The following is a 21,307-nucleotide window of genomic DNA, read 5'->3' on the forward strand; positions in this document are numbered from 1 at the left end:
AAGTGAAATAAGCCATACAGAGAAAGACAGGTACCATATGGTTTCACTCTTGTGTGGATCCTGAGAAACTTAACAGGAACCCATGGGGGAGGGGAAGGAAAAAAAAAAAGAGGTTAGAGTGGGAGAGAGCCAAAGCATAAGAGACTGTTGAGAACTGAGAGCAAACTGAGGGTTGATGGGGGGTGGGAGGGAGGAGAGGGTGGGTGATGGGTATTGAGGAGGGCACCTTTTGGGATGAGCACTGGGTGTTGTATGGAAACGAATTTGACAATAAATTTCATATATAAATAAAAAAAAAACACACGAAATTCCTTCCTAGATGTGGAGTCTTTAAATCATAGTTCAGGGATGCCTGGTTGGCTCAGTCAGTTTAACGACTGACTCTTGATTTTGGCTCAGATCGTGATGTCAGGGTTGTGAGATTGAGCCTTGTGTTAGGCTCCTCGCTGAGTGTGGAACCTGCTTAAAATTCTCTCTCTGCCTCCCTTTGTGCCCCTCCCCTACTCTGTCTCTCTCTAATACATAGATAGGTAGATTTTTAAAAATCTTAAAAAAAATAAATCATACTCCGTGCTTTCAAGTTTGGTATTAATGAAGCTTCCTAGATAGGTGGAGGAATTTCAACCTATTATTGGTCCCCCATGGCTCCAAATTCAAGACTGGAGCCCCAGAGCATATGGAGGAATTATATATTCCAGATATTGGGAAGAGGAAAATATTTCAGTGAGTATGGAGACAACTGCTGCTGAGAACCTCCTCTCATAGAGAGCACCGCAGGGGTAGAGGGAAAGAGGGCTGCTAACCAGCCACAATTTCAGTGTGCCTTAGAGTTGATGTGTTTGCTAGAGGTCATTTGGTCTAGCCCTCTGCCTCTGATCAGGCAACTAGCCAAAGTAAGCCAGATACAAGGGAGGGAGGATCCATAATTCCCTAGTAAGTTTGGGCCAGTGCTGGTTTCCTCTTAGGAGCAATTGTTTCTTTATATAGGTTCATTTCTTTATCTTCATCTCAAACAATCACTACTATTTTCTACTCTTTATGGGGACATAAAGATTCTTCAAATAGATTTATCTTTCAAATAATACTAAAAAAATATGCCGAATGCTCAGAATTGTGGTGTTTTCCAGCCATCTACATTAAGAAGGATCAGAGGTGTGCTCGCTTCGGCAGCACATATACTAAGAAGGATCAGAGGTGGGGCACCTGGGTGGCTCAGTCAGTTAAAGATTCGATTTGGTTTCAGCTCAGGTCATGATCTCACAGTTTCATGGGTTCAAGCCCCACATCGGGCTCTGCATGGGCAGTGGGAATCCTGCTTGGGATTTTCTGTCTCCCTCTCTCTCTGACCATTCCCCACTCACACTGTCTTTGTCTCTCTCAAAATAAATAAACACACTTTTGAAAAAAGGATTAGAGGTAGAAGAATAAAGGAAAGATTTTTTTTCTAGACTGTGGTAAAATAGCTGTTTGCAGGGCTGATGCTTACTTAATCTCTTTAGAATATGCTAAACTGCTTGAAATTTTAGGGAGCTACTACCTCTCAATCACAGGAAATTATACCTCAGTTGAGGCAAGTGGAACAGGGAACTGGCTCAACTTGTACACTGTGACTATGAAGCTTAATATTGCTGACCCCTCCTTGGTAGCATTTCCAGCCTCTCCCATCTTGGTTATGTTAGTCTGTGGACTGTCAGATTTCACAACTTGGGTCTGAGAGATAAATGTAAAATGTCATTACCCCAGTTCCCTTGGTGGGCAAAAGAGACAAACACTAAATGGTATACTCAAGACACATACCTGTGAGTCCTTTAATTCACAGCTCTGTTTCTATTGAACAGAAACCCAAGAACCTCAACAGAGCAGTGACATTACAGAAGAAAAAATCTCCATTTATTTTTTAGGTTGTATATATCCTCTGCAAGTGAATATCTAGAAATGAAGGCTTTAGTGACTTCAGCCACTGAATACTTTCTGAGTTCAGAGAAGTGGCTGTTTCTAATGAAATGGAAGGCTTTCAGGAATTATTTTTATAAGAAGATGATAAAAAAGATAATTTGGTCTGTCAATAGTGCAGGAGTGAGAACCTTGACTTCAAGTGTGCAAGCTTGGGTAGACCTTGTAAAATGTGTCAGGATGAGGTAATCTCACCAATAGAAAAAGAAGTATGTTGATTGACCTGCACCAGAGAACCAACCTTATAGTCTGTGTCTGGGAGTGAATTAGAACATACTACTTATCCAAGTTTTTATCTGGTGGTGATAAAACTCCAGGGCTGGAAAGAGGCTTGAAAGTCTATTGAGTCAATCCAATTATTTCCTGGCAACATCCAAAGAGATGAACCTTTCATTTATTAATGAAGTGTTGTCTCAAAGGTTTCTCCAACCTTCTTATAAAGCCATTGAAGTACACAACACTTCTCAGTAGTAGAAAGTTTTTCCTTGGCTCTAATCTAAATCCTTTCTGCTGCTCTTCATATTTAATTTCTTTTCATCCATCTGTGGCTACGATGTGATGTTCTAGATGAGCTATTCAGACTCTACAATGCCCCTGTTGATAAGGAACCTACCTCCCAGTCTAGGACAGATGCCTGCCACTGGGCAATCTTGTCGATATTCTCCAAACGCCTCTTGCGCTCATTGATCTGCTGAGTCACGTTTCTCATGACAGCCAGAGCAGCTGCCACATACCTGTAGTCACTGTGAAGACACAAAAGTACAAGTTCGGCAAATCAATGTGCTAGAGAACCAACTGTTGGGTACCAACCCTAAAGTCCATTCCTCTCTTCTTAGTAACAGAGCCCTGATTTTCAGATGGAACCCATGCCACATGGAGTAAAAGATTATATTTCCTATATTTCTTATAGTAAGGGGTGATTATGTAACTAGTCCAGTGATATGTAAATAGAAATTTTGGGCAGAAATTTTCAGAAACCTCCTTTAAGGAAGATAGCATACCCTCTTTGGCCCTTTCTCAATCCTGATGCTTGGAATGCAGATGTGATGGTTGATGTTCTAGCAGCCATCTTGGACCATAGGGACAAGGTTCCTTCTCCTAGGGATATGATAACAGAAAGTTGGGAGGAACCCAAGTTTCTGATGACCATAGAGCACCATAGCAGTCATGGACTGCCTACCTGTAGACTTTTTTTATATGAAAGTGAAATAGACCCCTATCTTTTTTTAGAGCATTATTTTTGTGTCCAGTCTGATATAACCAGCCAAGAATCAAGAAAGCAGCCTTATTCATGGCATGGTCCAGAACTTTACCATACTTTGTATCACTTATTTCTAGGGAACTCTGCCAAAAGTCACTGTGAAATAATATCCACTCTTTTCTTCTAGTATGATATAATGATAGGATGTAGCATAGTGGTTAAGAATAGACTCCAGAGCCAGACTCTTTGGGCTCAAATGCTAGTTTTGTCACTGACTATTTGTATGGCCTTTGTCAATTCTCACAACTCTCTCAATGACTCAGTTTCCTTATATGTGAAATGGGGATAATTATAGTAGTGTTTGTTGAAGGTTTAGTCATCTATATAAATTGTTTTACTCTTGGTTTATAGTAAAAGTTGCAGTATTATTAATACAAATCAAAGTGCAACCTTTAGGCCCAGTTTCCTGGGACTGTGGATGGCCTACTTGTTGAAAATTATACCACCCTGCCCAATTTTCTCTGCTTGTCTGATCTGATTTCCAATCAAATGGCTCCTGTGAAAGGCAGATTGAAAATGATATCCCAGTCATTTCGTGGAGCTTTAATAGACTGAGAGGGCAAGAGGATGAGTTATGAATCAGTCTTAACTAACCTTTACTTAAAAAAAAAGATGAACATATTTTGTGGTCATTAATCTGCTCACTGTCCCAGCACCAATTTGAAAGAAGAAAGGAGGGGGAAAAAAGATACCCGGTAACTTGTTCTTTCCTAAATCATTGACGAGCAAGATGGTTGACCAATCATAGGCACAGGGAAGGTAATTCTAACTGCTAAGGCAGACATTATGCAGCACCTCCTCTTAGCTGGCCTCCATGTGTCCTCTGAACACCTACCAGACCATAGTCTTCAAATGCTACTTCATTTTATTACCTCCAGTGACCAGATAGTCACTACACCTCCTAATCAGTTTATTCTGCCTCAAGACAAATTTGTTAAAACAACAACAACAACAACAACAACAACAACAACAACAAACCCTTATTCTGAGCCTTAATAAATGTTAGCTATTATCAGTTTTTCTTCTGGGTCTTATTGCTGACTTATATTGAACTCATGGTTGACTAATGCTTCCTAAGTCTTTTAAAATATGCTGTCTCGGGGCACCTGGGTGGATTAGTTGGTTAAGCATCCAATCTTACTGACCAACCAAAGTCATGATCTTGCAATTCATGAGTTCAAGCCCCATGTCTGGCTCTGTACTGACAGCTCAGAGCCTGGAGCCTGCTCCAGATTCTGTGTCTCCCTCTCTCTCTGCCCCTCCATGTCCCCCTCTCTCTCAAGAATAAATAAACATTAAAAAAATTTTAATATGCTATCTATAAGCTGAATCTCTCTAGGTCTGTCCTTGAACTCTACATCTCCCTCTTACTTTCTTAGACCCAATTATAAAACCTTACATTTGTTCCTGTTATATTTCATCCTTTTACAGTTACTTGCTCCAGCCTATGGGCAATCTATTGGACTCTGTATGACTATTAAAATTTCTCCCTGGAAAGACTACCTGAGCTTGCCATTTGGAAACAGAATAGGGTGATAACAGAAAGGGCAGCTTCAGTGTAGAAGATGCTGACATAAATAAGTACCCCTGTACTTTGGGCCCATTTAATGTCTCCCATGCTATTCCTCCTTCTGGTTTGAGGCATCAGGAAAATGACTTAAGCCACTTTTGGGGAGGTAAAACATAAAGCTTTATGTCCAATATGGTATCCTATAGCCACATTTATTTAAAATTAAATATAATCAAATATTAGTACTTCAGTTGAACCACCTACATTTCTCAGTACTCAATAGCCATGCATGGCCAGTGGCTACTACATTGGACAGAGCAGGTATAAAACATTTACATTATTGTAGAAAGTTCCATTGGACAGCAGTGGTATGAGAATGCCTATTACCTCTGACTCCATGTACTACCTAGCCATGGATTCATTACTGTCACTCTGCTACTGTCAGTCAACCTTTGCCATATTTAGGTGGCTGTCTTTCTTACAATGGTTAGAGGGGGATATGTCCCCATTTTTAACCTGCTCCACTAGCTTTAGGAGTGGGTGAGAAAAGAAGTGAATAGTTGTGGTCTTGCCTGAACCCTTCTCAGAGCCCCCAGGCCTTCAGAAAAGGTCTGGGCCCAGCTCCTTGATAAGATCTACTGAACCAAGATTGTCTTGTTCCAGATATGTCAGCTAACCTCCCTGTTATATACAGTCTTTCTTCCTGTCAGCTTAAGGAAGGTTGGATGGCTGAGTGGGGACATATCACCCTTCTGAAAGCAAAGGCAGTATTATTATCTACTTATTACTATCCATCCATTGAATCTTATCCCTTAGAGGCCACTCTGACTGCCTGAATTTCAGACCTCCTTATCTGAATACTTATCTGACTAAGCCTTCAAGCTGGAAGCAGCCTCTAATTCATTTCAAATCCAAGATACTCTGACATGCATTGCAGGAGCTGTCATCTCAATAAAGTTTCCTGATATCTGCCAAAAGAGGTGGCCCCTGGCCTGGGGAGTAATGCTGGGCCCAACAGATCACTCTGAAGGAGGACATTGATTCATGTGCCCTGCCAATGCCTGAGCCACTCTATCAGCACTCTGGAACCCAGTACATAGAAAAAGAGGGGGCCAGGGACCCAGAGGGAAAGACGGCCTCGAGACAGGAGTTCTTGTCACAAGGTGAAGGAGCACAGGGATAGCAAGTCCCTTGCAGATATCCTATCTTACTAGACCCCACTAAACCAAATAAGGGCCTGTGGTTGCTTTGGCTTAATAAACTTACATAGCTTTTGGCTATGCTTTGAAAATGTCTTTCTGGGGCTCTTAAAAACAATTATGCAACATATAATTTATCTATTAATATCATCAGTCCACAAGTATGATTTTTAGAACCTCCTGCTATATTCCATGAAATAGATACTCAGGAGTAGGTGAGAGATGAGCTGTAATATAAAAACATTTGAGAAACACTCTTTGAATATCCTGGTTGCTCCTCTGAGATTTAAGTACAATAGTGAATGCTTCTGGTCACTTAGCACCATGAAGTATAACTGTGGAGGTCATTTAGGCTCATGACATCATGGGCTGGTACAACTGCAAGAGACCTTCCAGACTGGCTAGTTCAATGGTTTATAAACCTTCTTGGGCATGAAAATTATCTGGAGGGCTCTTTACAAAGCTAAGTTCTGAGACCACTGTCCACACTTTGTGTCCCTGCCTTGCCACACATATTTGTTCTCTGGGCCTCAGTCCTTCCAGCCATTAAATGAGAAAATCTGACTAGAAGACATTCCTTTAAGGGCCTTTACATTTCAGGTGCCATACATATTTTCCATTTTTATTTTTTAAATGTACTAATTTTAGTGGGAGTTCTTCAGTGTCCTATTAGCTCTCACAAGAAACTGTATCCTTAGAAAACGTGGGACTCCATTCTGGCAATGGTCTGTAGTAAGCATTTTAAAATAACATTTAGCCCTTCCAAATTTCATGTCTAATGATGATGCCCACCAATCCCCAGGTAATAAACAGACTTAGGGAGGAGGGAACAGAGTCCTCTTTTGTGAGGTCCTTCGCAACCTGCCACCCTCATAGCCAACACAGCATGGCAGGCAGAGCTACACTGGTGGTATTTACACACAAAGGGAGAGTCTAGTGCTACCACATTTAGATTCGAGTTTGAAATTTGTCCAAGGCTCCAGAGCTATTGATGCGCATGACCCATGATTTGCTAAACAAACAACATCAGCTTAAGAATGAACCAAGGGATTGGCTTTGAGATTAACATAAACAAAACCAACTAGCCAATATCCGTGGCTTTATGCAACTACGTCTGGAGTCAGCTCCAAGGAAACCAGGCAATGGAGCCAAACGAAAGTAGGAAGTAGAAAAGTAGAAAGTGGGTCTATTGAGAATTAGAAAGCTAAGGGAAATTGGACAAAGGTCATTTTTCTTCTTGGAGGGTTCAGTCAGGAAGAGAGCTGAATTAATAAGTCTAAGTTCAGGGATTTAATACTAATTAAAGGCAGGTTATAACAAGGCTGAGGGCTTTAGCTCATAAAGTAAAGCATGTGAGGGTGAGGGGTGGTTCATTCATTGTTGGAGATGACTCTCAGCATATACCTTACTGGTAGGTTCATTTGCTGGTGGGTCATTTCCAGTCAGAGAGAGAGAGATAAGCTTTTTGGTCATTTTGGGGTTAGTTTTCTTGCAAATACTGAAAAATTGTAAACAAAAAACAAAACAAAAAAAAGACAAAACAAAAACAAATACTTCAGGAGAAGACTCAAGTTTATTTTCCCCCCATCATGCTCTGGGTCTAAGGGGAAGGTACAGTTTGGATGATGCAGAGGAGGGTGGAAAGGACTAAAGATTACCAGGGATATAGCCACGCAGAAGAAATCTAAGGTGAGAACAAGTTATGTAGGCTGTTATTAGGATATTGAATCTATCAAACAAAGTGGAATAAATAATTGAGCAATCATTCCATCTGGATTGATTCACTTGGCTAAACTCAGGACTAAGGATCCAGTTGAGCTCCCTGAAGGCAGGGTCTAAGTTGTGTAGTAATGATGATGCATACTGTTTGTGTGTGTGTGTGTGTGTGTGTGTGTGTGTGTACTGTTTTACAGCTTTATAAGAAACTCTCATAAGTGTTCCCTTGCTTTACACACACAATAACCCTTTGAGGTAAGCAAAAAAAAAAAAAATCATCATTCCATTGCACAGATAAGCTAACAGAAACTCAGAAATGGCTAAAAGACATATATTCTTAATAAAGACCAACATGTAGACAAGGATCTCCCTAACTCCTGCTTCCCTCTATCCTTTACCTATGGTCCTGGGCGGTATACTTGAGGAGCTCAGCCAGTTGTAAGGGATACTTGCAGATCTTCTGCACTGGAGTCAAAAGGAATCCATCAATAGCAATGTCGATCATCTGCTGCAAGAGGCGACAAGCCTCAAAGAAGTGCTGGTAGCGGCTGTCCTTCATCAGTTTGGAGAGTTCCATGCAGGCGTCCAGGTGGTTGTTACAGTACTCAGAGTATATCCAGAATCCATCTTGCTATGAGCACAGGAAAAATGGAGAGGAAGAAAAGGGTACTGAGAATTACAAAGAAGTTTTGGAGAAATGAAAAAAAAAAAAAACAGATCCTATCCTTATGTAGAATATTAAAATAACAATATCAATCTTTCCTAAATTGATTCAGAATTTAATAATAGAAATAAAGGAATTATTTGGGAAGTAGACAAACTGTAAACATTTGTATAGAGAAAATAAGTAGGAATAGTATGAAATTCTATAAAAGAAGGGTATTGATGGGGCACTGGCCATGACAAAAGTGAAAATACTATGGCAATAAAATTATGGCACTGGATTGTTTATTTTTTCAAGTTTCTATTTTAATTCCAGATAGTTCTCATAGAGTGTTATATTAGTTTCAGGTGTACAGTATAGTGATTCAACAATTCCATACATCACCCAGTGTTCATCACAACAAGTACACTTCTTAACCCCCATCGTCTATTTAACCTATCCACCTCCCCACCTCCCCTCTAGTAACCATCAATTTGTTCTCTGCAGGTAAGAGTCTGATTCTTGGTTTGTTTCCCTTTTTTTCCTGTTGCTCACTTGTTTGTTTTTTTTCTTAAATTTCACATATGAGTGAAATCATATTGTATTTTTCTTTCTCCTAGATTTTATATCCTTTAGCTTGATCCATGTTTCTGCAAATGGCAAGCTTTCATTTTTCATGGGTGAATAATATTCGTGTGTGTGTGTGTGTGTGTGTGTGTGTGCCTATGATATATATATACACCCCATATATTCCTTATCCATTCATCTGTTGATGGACACTTGAGCTGCTTCCATATATTGGCTATTGTAAATAATGCTGTTGTAAATGTAGGGGTGCATATATCCCTTTGAATTAGTGTTTTTGGAATTTTGGGGTAAATATCCAGTACTGTGATACTGGATCATAGGGTAGTTAATTTTAACTTTTTCAAGACCCTCCATACTTTTCCACAGTGGCTGCACCAGTCTGCATTCCCACCAACAGTGAAAGAGGGTTTCTTTTTCTCTACATTCTCACCAACACCTGTTGTTTCTTGTTTTGTTGTTGTTGTTGTTTTTTTTTTTTTTTTTTTTTTTTTTTTTTTTTTTTTTTTTTTTTTTAGTCATTCTGATAGGGGTGAGGTGGTAACTCATTGTAGTTTTGATTTGAATTTCCCTGATAAGTGATGTTGAGCATCTTCTCATGTGTCTGTTGGCCATCTGGATGTCTTCTTTGAAGAAATATCTGTTCATGTATTCTGCAGAGTTTTTAATTGGATTGTTTGTTTGTTTGTTTGGATGTTGAGTTGTATCAGTTCTTTATATATTTTGGGTACTAACCCTCCATCAGATATGTCATTTGCAAGTATCTTCTCCCTTTTAGGAGATAGGCTTTTAATTTTGTTGAATGTTTCCTTTGCTGTCCAAAAGTTTTATTTTGATGTAGTCCCAATAGTTTATTTTTGCTTTTGATTCCCTTGCCTCAGGAGATATATATCTAGAAAAATGTTGCTCTGACTGATGTCAGAGACATTACTGCCTGTGCTCTCTTCTAGGATTTTTTTATGGTTTCATGTCTCACATTTAGGTCTTTAATCCACTTTTTAATATTATTTATTTTTAATTGAGAGAGAGAGAGAGTGAAAGTGGGGAAGGGGAAGAGGGAGAAAAGGAGAGAGAGAGAGAGAGCATGCGTGAGAGAGAGAACCTTAAGCAGGCTCCACCCTCAGCATGGAGCCTGACACAGGGCTTGATCTCCCAACTGTGAGATTACCTGAAACCAAATCAAGAGTTGGACACTTAACGAACTCAGCCAACCAGGTGCCCCAGTCTTATTCTTTTGAATGTAGTTGACCAATTTTCCCAACACCATTTGTTGAAGAGACTGTGTTTTTCCCATTGGATATTCTTTCCTATTTTGTCCAAGGTTAATTGGCCATATACTTATGGGTTTACTTCTGGGTTTTCTATTCTGTTCCATTGATCTATTTTTCTAGTTTTGTTCTAGTACCATACTGTTTTTATTATTATAGCTTTGTAATATAACTTGAAGTCTGGAATTGTAAAAACTCCAGCGTCACTTTTCTTTTTCAAAATTGCTCTGGCTATTTGAGGGTTTTTTTGTGGTTCCATATAAATATCAGGATTTTTTTGTACTAGTTGTGTGAAAAATGCTCTTGGTATTTTGATAGGGATTGCATTAAATGTGTATATTGCTTTGGGTAGTACAGACATTTTAATAATATTCATTCTTCCAATCCATGAGCACAGAATGTCTTTCCATTTCTTTGTGTCATCTTCAACTTCTATCATCAATGTTTATAGTTTTCAGAGTATAGGTCTTTCACCTCTTTGATTAGGTTTATTCCTCGGTATTTTATTTTTGGTGCAATTATAAATGGGATTGCTTTCTTAATTTCTCTGCCTCTTCATTATTAGTGTACAGAAATGCAACAGATTTCTGCACATTGATTTTTCATAGTGCAACTTCAATGAACTTATTTATAAGTTCTACAAGGATTTTGGTGGAGCCTTTCAAGTTTTTTTTTATATATAGTGTCTTATGCAAATAGTGAACGTTTTATTTCTTTACCTATTCAGATGCATTTTCTTTCTTTGTGTTGTCTAACTGCTGTGGCTAGTACTTCTAGTACATGTTAAATTAAAAAGGTGAGCATGGACATCCTTGTTTTTCTTCAGTGACTATGTGGTAAGCTGTGGGTTTTCAAATATGGCTTTTATTATGTTGAAGTATGTTCCCTCTAAACGTACTTTTCTGAAGGATTTTATCATAAATGGATGTTGTGCTTTGTCAAATGTTTTCTCTGCATCTACTGAAACGATCATATAGTTTTTGTCCTTTGTCTTATTGACGTGATGCATCACCCTGATTGATTGGTGTATATAGAACCATCCTTGCATCCTAGGAATAAATTCCACTTGATTGTGGTAAATGATTTTTTAATATTTTTCTGGATTTGGTTTGGTAATATTTTGTTGAGTATTTTTGCATGTATGTTCATCAGGGATATTGGCCTGTAGTTTGTGTTCTCTCTTTCTCTCTCTCTCTCTCTCTCCCTCCCCCTCCCTTTTGTCATCTTTATCTTGCTTTGGTGTAAGGGTGATACCGGCCTCATAGAATGAATTTAGAAGTTTTCCTTATTCTTCTATTTCTTGGAATGCTTTAAGAAGAATATGTATTAACTCTTCTTTAAATATTTGGTAGAATTCTCCTGTGAAGCCTGAACTTTTTGTTTGGGAGTTTTTTGATGCAATCTCCTTCCCAGTAATTAGTATGTTCAAATGTTCTATTTTTTCCTGTTTCAGATTTGGTATGATAGATGTTCCTAGGAACTTATCCATTTCTTCTACATTGTCTAATCTGCTGGCATGCCATTTTTCATAACATTTTCTTACAATCATTTGTATTTCTGTGGTGTTTTTTTTGTTATTTTTCCTCTTTTATTTATGATTATGTTTGATTACTCTCTCTCTCTCTCTCTCGATGAGTCTAGCTAAAGGTTTATCAATTTTGTTGATATTTTCAGAACCAGTTTCTGGTTTCACTTACTTATTTAGTTAATTTTTTAGTTTCTATATCATTTATTTCTGCTCCCATCTTTATTATTTCCTTACTAATGCTGTTTTGGGGGCTTGTTTATTGTTCCTTGTCTAACGATAAAGGAAATTTTCAACTTTTTTAAAAATTTTTTTAACGTTTATTTATTTTTGAGACAGAAAGAGACAGAGCGTGAACAGGGGAGGGTGAGAGAGAGGGAGACAGAATCTGAAACAGGCTCCAGGCTCTGAGCTGTCAGCACAGAGCCCGACGCGGGGCTCGAACTCACGGACCGCGAGATCATGACCTGAGCCGAAGTCGGCCCCTTAACCAACTGAGCCACCCAGGCGCCCCGGAAATTTTCAACTTTTAATGCTTGTGAGCCCTGCTCCTGGGTTCCCATGGAAGCTCTACTTGTATCAAGGTAAGAAGAACTTCACAAAACTTTAAAGCATAGGTTCTGTTTCTGCCCAGAGCACACCTTATACATCTGCTTTGTAGTAAGTAACCAAAAGGAAACATTTAAAACTAAATATAAGAGTAAAATCTCCCTAATTTCCATTCCCATAGTTCTAAAGCCTGCAACCTTGCACATACTAAAACCATAAGATAAAGTTTATAATTTTCTGAAATATCCTCCATCATGATGATATGTAACTCTTGATGTAACAAAAACATATATAACTCTGTATGAAACATTACTTTTCTCTGGAACACTCTCTTCCTTGTGAAGATTGTGTATCCAGTGCAGCTGTACTCACTGGGTCTTGGATAAAACTCTCTTCCTTTTTTTTCTCCCTCTTTTTTTTAGAAATTCCAAAGGATTTTTTTCTTCCAAGTTTTTATATAAATTCCAGTTAGTTAACATACAGTGTAATATTAGTTTCACATATAGGAGTTAGTAATTCATCATTTACATACAACACCTAGTTCTCATCACAATTACCCTCCTTAAATACCCATCACCTGTTTAGCCCACCCATATGTATGGGTGAAAACATATAGTTGTCATTCTCTGATTGACTTACTGTGCTTAGCATAATACATTCTACCTTCATCCACATTATTACAAATGGCAAGATTTCATTATTTTTGATGGCTGAGTAATATTCCATTGTGTACATATACTACACCTTCTTTATCCATTCATCAGTCAATAGACATTTGGGCTCTCTCCAGACTTAGGTTACTATAGATAATGCTGCTATAAACATTGGGGTGCATGTACCCCTTTGAATCAGTAGTTTTGTATCATTTGAGTAAATACCTAATTGTGAAATTCCTAGATGATAGGGTATTTGTATTTTTAGTTTTTTGAGCAACCTCCATAGTGTTCTCCAGAGTGGCTGCACAGTTTGCATTCCCACAAGCAGTGAAAGAGAGTTCCCTTTTCTCTGAATCCTTCTCAACACTCCTTGTTTCTTCTGTTCTTAATTTTAGCTATTCAGAAAGGTGCAAGATGGTATCTCATTGTGGTTTTGATTTGTATTTCTCTGATGATGACTGATGTTGAGCATCTTTTCATGTGTTTGTTAGACATCTGGATGTCTTCTTTGGAAAAGTTTTTATTCATGTCTTCTGCCTACTTCTTAACTAGGTTGCTTGGTTTTTGGGTGTGGAGTTTGACAAGTTCTTTATAGGTTTTGGATACTAACCCTTTAACATATATGTCGTTTGCAAATATATTTTCCCATTCCATAGGCTGCCCTTTAGTTTTGTTGATTGCTTCCTACACTTTGCAGAAGCTTATTATCTTGATGAAGTTCCACTAATTCATGTTTGCTTTCATTTTGCTTACCTCCAGCGACCTGTCTAGTAATAAGTTGCTATAGCTGAGGTCAAAGAGTTTGGCGCCTATGCTCTCCTCTAAGATTTTGATGAGTTCCTGTCTCACGTTTAGGTCCTTCATGCATTTTGAATTTATTTTTGTTTACAGTGTAAGAAAGCCATTGTTTCTTGCTGATATTCTGCTTAGAAAATCGTTTCTGTTGGGGCGCCTGGGTGGCTCAGTCGGTTGAGCGTCCGACTTCGCCTCAGGTCATGATGTCGCAGTCGGTGAGTTCGAGCCCCACGTCGGGCTCTGTGTTGACAGCTCAGAGCCTGGAGCCTCATTTGGAGTCTGGGTCTCCCTCTCTCTCTGCCCCTCCCCTGCTCATGCTCTCTCTCTCTCTGTCAAATACAAATAAACATTAAAAAATTAAAAAAAAAGAAAATCGTTTCTGTTGATTTTCCATTGCTATAAGTGGGGTATGAAAGTTCCCCACTACTGTGGTATTGTTATCAATGGGTTTTCTTCTACCAGTTCATAAATCGATTTGCTGGGTGTTCCAAGTGATCTGACTTCAATAACTGCTGTCTTTGAGGGACCAGAAAAGCTTAGGGTCCCCCTATGTCTCCATCATCTTTACTTCTCTCATGGTTTCATTCTTTTTTTAAGTGAAATTAATTGTCAAATTGGTTTCCATGCAACCCCCAGTGCTCATCCCAAAAGGTGCCCTCCTAAATACCCATCACCCACCCTCCCCTCTTTCCACCCCCCATCAACCCTCAGTTTGTTCTCAGTTTTTAAGAGTCTCTTATATTTTGGCTCTCTCCCCCATAACCTCTTTTTATTTCTTCCCTTCCCCCATGGACTTCTGTTAAGTTTCTCAGGATCCACATAAGAGTGAAAATATATGATACCTGTCTTTCTCTGTATGACTTATTTCACTTAGCAGAACACTCTCCAGTTCCATCCACGTTGCTACAAAGGGCCATATTGTGTTCTTTCTCATTACCATGTAGTATTCCATTGTGTATATAAACCACAATTTCTTTAACCATTTGTCAGTTGATGGACAATTAGGCTTTATCCATAATTTGGCTATTGTTGAGAGTGCTGCTATAAACATTGGGGTAAAAGTGCACCTATGCATCAGTACTCCTGTATCCTTTGGGTAAATTCCTAGAAGTGCTATTGCTGGGTCATAGGGTAGGTCTATTTTTAATTTTTTGAGGAACCTCCACACTGTTTTCCAGAGTGGATGCACCACTTTGCATTCCCACCAACAGTGCAAGAGGGTTCCCGTTTCTCCACATCTTCTCCAGCATCTATACTCTCCTGATTTGTTCATTTTAGCCAGTCTGACTGGCGTGAGGTGATATCAGAGTGTGGTTTTGATTTGTATTTCCCTGATGAGGAGCGACATTGAGCATCTTTTCATGTGCCTGTTGGCCATCCGGATATCTTCTTTTTTTTTTTTTTTTTTTTTACAACGTTTATTTATTTTTGGGACAGAGACAGAGCATGAACGGGGGAGGGGCAGAGAGAGAGAGAGAGACACAGAATCAGAAACAGGCTCCAGGCTCTGAGCCATCAGCCATCAGCCCAGAGCCTGACGCGGGGCTCGAACCCCCGGACCGCGAGATCGTGACCTGGTTGAAGTCGGACGCTTAACCGACTGCGCCACCCAGGCGCCCCTCCGGATATCTTCTTTAGAGAAGTGTCTATTCATGTTTTCTGCCCATTTCTTCTCTGGATTATTTGCTTTTTGGGTGTGAAGTTTGATGAGCTCTTTATAGATTTTGGATACTAGCCCTTTGTCCGATATATCATTTGCAAATATCTTTTCCCATTCCGTTGGTTGCCTTTTAGTTTTGTTGATTGTTTCCTTTGCTGTGCAGAAGCTTTTTATCTTCATGAGGTCCCGATAGTTCATTTTTGCTTTTAATTCCCTTGCCTTTCGGGATGTGTCAACTAAGAAATTGCTGTGGCTGAGGTCAGAGAGGTTTTTTTCCTGCTTTCCCTTCTAGGGTTTTGATGGTTTCCTGTCTCACATTCAGGTCCTTTATCCATTTTGAGTTTCATTTTGTGAATGGTGCCAGAAAGTGGTCGAGTTTCATCCTTCTGCATATTGCTGTCCAGTTGCCCCAGCACCATTTGTGAAAGATACTGTCTTTTTTCCACTGGATATTCTTTCCTGCTTTGTCAACGATTAGTTGGCCATACTTTTGTGGGTCTAGTTCTGGGGTTTCTATTCTATTCCATTGGTCTATGTGTCTGTTTTTGTGCCAATACCGTGCTGTCTTGATGAGTACAGCTTTGTAGTAGAGGCTAAAGTCTGGGATTGTGATGCCTCCTACTTTGGTCTTCTTCAAAATTACTTCGGCATGCGGGGCCTTTTGTGGATCCACACAAATTTTAGGATTGCTTGTTCTAGCTTCGAAAAGAATGCTGGTGCAATTTTGATTGGGATTGCATTGAATGTGTAGATAGCTTTGGGTAGTATTGACATTTTGACAATATTTATTCTTCCAACCCATGAGCATGGAATGTTTTTTCCATTTCTTTATATCTTCTTCAATTTCCTTCATAAGCTTTCTATAGTTTACAACATACAGATCTTGTACATCTTTGGTTAGATTGATTCCTAGGTATTTTATGCTTCTTGGTGCAATTGTGAATGGGATCAGTTTCTTTATTTGTCTTTCTGCTGCTTCATTATTGGTGTATAAGAATGCAACTGATTTCTGTACATTGATTTTGTATACTGCAACTTTGGTGATTTATGTATCAGTTCTAGAAGACTTTTGGTGGAGTCTATTGGATTTTCCATGTATAATATCATGTCATCTGCAAAAAGTGAAAGCTTGACTTCATCTTTGCCAATTTTGATGCCTTTGGTTTCCTTTTGTTGTCTGATTGCTCATGCTAGCACTTCAAACACTATGTTAAACAACAGCAGTGAGAGTGGACATCCCTGTCGGTTTCCTGATGTCAGGGGAAAGCTCTCAGTTTTTCCCCATTGAGGATGATGTTAGCTCTGGGCTTTTCATAAGTAGATTTTATGATGTTTAAGTGCGTTCCTTCAATCCTGACTTTCTTGAGGGTTTTTATTAAGAAAGGATGCTGAATTTTGTCAAATGCTTTTTCTGCATCGATTGACAGGATCATATGGTTCTTATCTTTTCTTTTATTAATGTGATGTATCACATTGATTGATTTGCAAATGTTGATCCAGCCCTGCAGCCCAGGAATGAATCCCACTTGATCATGGTGAATAATTCTTTTTATATGCTGTTGAATTCGATTTCTTATTGAGAAGATATCTTCTTGAGAATTTTTGCATCCTTATTCATTAGGGATATTGGCCTGTAGTTCTGGGTTCTGGCCTGGGTCTCTGTCTGGTTTAGGAATCAAAGTAATACTGGCTTCATAGAATGAGTCTGGAAGTTTTCCTTCCCTTTCTATTTTTTGGAATAGCTTGAGAAGGATTGGTATTATCTCTGCTTTACATGTCTGGTAGAAATCTCTTGGGAAGCCATCTGGTCCTGGAGTCTTATTTGTTGGGAGATTTTTGATAACTGGTTCAATTTCTTTGCTGGTTATGGGTCTGTTCAAGCTTTCTATTTCCTCTTGTTTGAGTTTTGGAAGTGTGTGGGTGTTTAGGAATTTGTCCATTTCTTCCAGGTTGTCCAGTTTGTTGGCATATAGTTTTTCATAGTATTACCTGATAATTGCTTGTATTTCTGAGGGATTGGTTGTAATAATTCCATTTTCATTCATGATTTTATCTATTTGGGTCATCTCCCTTTTCTTTTTGAGAAGCCTGGGTAGAGGTTAATCAATTTTATTTTTTCAAAAAACCAACTCTTGGTTTCATTGATCTGCTCTACAGTTTTTTAGATTCTATATTGTTTATTTCTGCTCTGATCTTTATTATTTCTCTTCTTCTACTGGGTTTGGCGTGTCTTTGCTCTTCTGCTTCTATTTCCATTAGGTGTGCTGTTAGATTTTATATTTGGGATTTTCCTTGTTTCTTGAGATAGGCCTGGATTGCAATATATTTTCCTCTCAGGACTGCCTTCGCTGCATCCCAAAGCATTTGGATTGTTGTCTTTTCATTTTTGTTTGTTTCCATATATTTCTTAATTTCCTCTCTAATTGCTTGGTTGACCCATTCATTCTTTAGTAGAGATTTCTTTAATCTCCATGCTTTTGGAGATTTTCCAGACTTTTTCCTATGGTTGATTTCAAGCTTCATAGCATTGTGGTCTGAAAATATGCATGGTATAATCTCAATTCTTGTATACTTATGAAGGGCTGTTTTGTGACCCAGTATGTGATCTATCTTGGAGAATGTTCCATGTGCGCTCGAGCAGAAAGTATATTCTGTTGCTTTGGGATGCAGAGTTCTAAATATATCTGTCAAGTCCTTCTGATCCAATGTATCATTCAGGGCCCTTGTTTCTTTATTGACCATGTGTCTAGATGATCTATCCATTTCTTTAAGTGGGGTGTTAAAGTCCCCTGCAATTACCACATTCTTATTAATAATGTTGCTTATGTTTGTGATTTATTGTTTTATATATTTGGGGGCTCCCATATTTGGCACATAGACATTTATAATTGTTAGCTCTTCCTGATGGATAGACCCTGTGATTATTATATAATGCCCTTCTTCATCTCTTGTTACAACCTTTAATTTAAAGTCTAGTTTGTCTGATACAAGTATGGCTACTCCAGCTTTCTTTTGACTTCCAGTAGCATGATAGTTCTGCATCCCGTCACTTTCAATTTGAAGGTGTCCTCAGGTCTAAAATGAGTCTCTTGTAGACAGCAAATAGATGGGTCTTGTGTTTTTTTTAATCCATTCTGATACCCTATGTGTTTTGATTGGAGCATTTAGTCCATTTACATTCAGTGTTATTGTAGAAAGATATGGGTGTAGAGTCATTGTGATGTCTGTAGGTTTCACGCTTGTAGTGATGTCTCTGTTACTTTGTCTCACAGGATTCCCCTTAGGATCTGTTGTAGGGCTAATTTAGTGGTGATGAATTCCTTCAGTTTTTGTTTCTTTGGGAAGACCTTTATCTCCCCTTCTATTCTAAATGACAGACTTGCTGGATAAAGGATTCTTGGCTGCATATGTTTTTCTGTTCATCACATTGAAGATTTCCTGCCGGATTTTCTGGCCTGCCAAGTTTCAGTAGATAGATCCGTCATGAGCCTTATCGGTCTTCCTTTATATATAGAGAATGTTTATCCCTAGCTGCTTTCAAATTTTCTCTTTATCCTTGTCTTTTGCCAGTTTCACTGTGGTATGTTGTGCAGAAGATAAACTCACCTTATGTCTGAAGGGAGTTCTCTGTGTCTTTTGGATTTCAATGCCTTTTTCCTTCCCCAGATCAGGGAAGTTCTCAGCTATGATTTCTTCAATATACCTTTAGCACCTTTCCCTCTCTCTTCCTCCTCTGGAATCCCAATTATGCGTACATTATTGCGTTTCCTTATATCACTTAATTCTCTAATTCTTCCGTCATACTCCTGGATTTTTTTGTCTGCCTTTTTCTCAGCTTCCTCTTTTTCTATAATTTTATCTTGTAATTCACCTATTCTCTCCTCTGCCTCTTCAATCCGAGCTGTGGTCGCCTCCATTTTATTTTGCAGCTCATTTGTAGCATTTTTTAGGTCCTTCTGACTGTTTCTGAGTTCCTTGATCTCTGTAGTAATAGATTCTCTGGTGTTCGCTATACTTTTTTCAAGGCCCGCGATTAATTTTATGACTATTATTTTAAGTTCCTTTTCTATTACATTGCTTAAATCGTTTTTGATCACTTCGTTAGCTGTCGCTACTTCCTGGAGTTTCTTTTGAGTAGAATTCTTCCATTTCGTCATTTTGGATAGTCCCTGGAGTGGCGTGGAACTGTAGGGCTCCTCCCTTGTGCTGTCTGGAGTATCTTGTGTTGGTGGGTGGGGCCGCAGTCAGACCTGATGTCTACCCCCAGCCTACTGCTGGGGCCACAGTCAGACTGGTGTGTACCTTATCTCCTCCTCTCCCACGGGCAGGACTCACTGTGGAGTGGTGTGGCCCCTGTCTGGGCTACCTGCACACTGCCAGGCTTGTGGTGCTGCTTCAATGGGATCTGGCATATTAGCTGGGGTGGATCCACAAGGTACACAGGGGCGGGAGGGGCAGACTCAGCTTGCTTTGCCTTCAGTAGTCTGCTTCTGGAGGGGCCCTATGGCACTGTGAGTGAGGCAAACCTGTGAGGTATGGATCCACAGAAGCACAGTGTTGGGTGTTTGTGTGGTGCAAGAAAGTTCCATGATGGGATCTGGTTCCCTTTGGGAATTTGGCTGGGAAATGGGTGAGGGAGATGGCGCTGGTGAGTGCCTTTGTTCCCCGCCAAGCTGAGCTCTGTCCTCCAGGGGTCAACAACTCTCCCTTCCGTTGTCCTCTAGCCCTCCTGTTCTCAGAGCAGAGCTGTTGACTTATTCCAGATGTTAAGTCCTGCTGGGTGTCAGAACTCATGAAGTTGGGCCCCTCAGGTTTTGCAAGCCAGACTCGGGAGCTCTGCCTTGCGGGGTGGGCTGGCTGCCCCTCCACCACCCTGGCTCCCTCCGCCAGTCCGTGTAGCGTGCACCGCCTCTCCGCCCTTCCTACCCTAGTCTGTGGGCCTTGCGTTTACGATTGGCTCCAGAGAGTCCATTCTGCTAGTCTTCTGGCGGTTTTCTGGGTTATTTAGGCAGATGTGGGTGGAATCTAAGTGGTCAGCAGGATGTGGTGAGCCCAGCGTCCTCCTACACTGCCATCTTCCTTCAGTCTAGTCGGTTTCATTCTTCTATATGGCTGTGTAATACTCCATTGTGTGTGCGTGTGTGTGTGTGTGCATGTGTGTGTATCATTTTTATTTATCCATTCATCAGTTGATGGGCATTTGAACTGTTTCTATTATTTGGCTATTGTTGCTAATGCAGCTATACACTTTGGGTTGCATATATCCCTTTGAATTAGTAATATTTTATCCTTTGCATAAATACCTTGTAGTACAATTTCTGGATGAGGTAATTTATTTTTATTTTTTTTTAATTTTTTTTAATTTATTTTTTTATATTTTTTTTATTTTTTTTATTTATATATGAAATTTATTGTCAAATTGGTTTCCATACAACACCCAGTGCTCATCCCAAAAGGTGCCCTCCTCAATACCCATCACCCACCCTCTCCTCCCTCCCACCCCCCACCAACCCTTAGTTTGTTCTCAGTTCTCAACAGTCTCTTATGCTTTGGCTCTCTCCCACTCTAACCTCTTTTTTTTTTTTTCCTTCCCCTCCCCCATGGGTTCCTGTTAAGTTTCTCAGGATCCACATAAGAGTGAAACCATATGATATCTGTCTTTCTCTGTATGGCTTATTTCACTTAGCATCACACTCTCCAGTTCCATCCACGTTGCTACAAAAGGCCATATTTCATTTTTTCTCATTGCCACGTAGTATTCCATAGTGCACAAAAATAAACTCAAAATGGATCAAGGACCTGAATGTGAGAAAGGAAACCATCAAAACCTTAGAGGAGAAAGCAGGAAAAGACCTCTCTGACCTCAGCCGTAGCAATCTCTTACTCGACACATCCCCAAAGGCAAGGGAATTAAAAGCAAAAGTGAATTACTGGGACCTTATGAAGATAAAAAGCTTCTGCACAGCAAAGGAAACAACCAACAAAAC

At 39.5% G+C, this 21,307-nt stretch overlaps 1 protein-coding gene across 1 annotated transcript in view; it reads right to left on the reverse strand.

Annotated features, from left to right (window-relative positions):
* The window catches only part of ARHGEF9 (Cdc42 guanine nucleotide exchange factor 9), a 200,502-nt gene that overhangs the window by 48,203 nt on the left and 130,992 nt on the right, over positions 1-21,307 (reverse strand). Inside the window, exons 4-5 of the mRNA XM_040467198.1 lie at positions 8,038-8,270; positions 2,567-2,696 (exon numbers count right to left, since the gene is read on the reverse strand). Coding sequence (XP_040323132.1) covers positions 2,567-2,696; positions 8,038-8,270 — 363 coding nt within the window. The remainder of the gene's footprint in view (positions 1-2,566; positions 2,697-8,037; positions 8,271-21,307) is intronic.

This window comes from Herpailurus yagouaroundi, unplaced genomic scaffold (genome assembly GCF_014898765.1).
Source record: "Herpailurus yagouaroundi ecotype Mexico unplaced genomic scaffold, PumYag 67350, whole genome shotgun sequence".
NCBI classification, from domain to species: domain Eukaryota; kingdom Metazoa; phylum Chordata; class Mammalia; order Carnivora; family Felidae; genus Herpailurus; species Herpailurus yagouaroundi.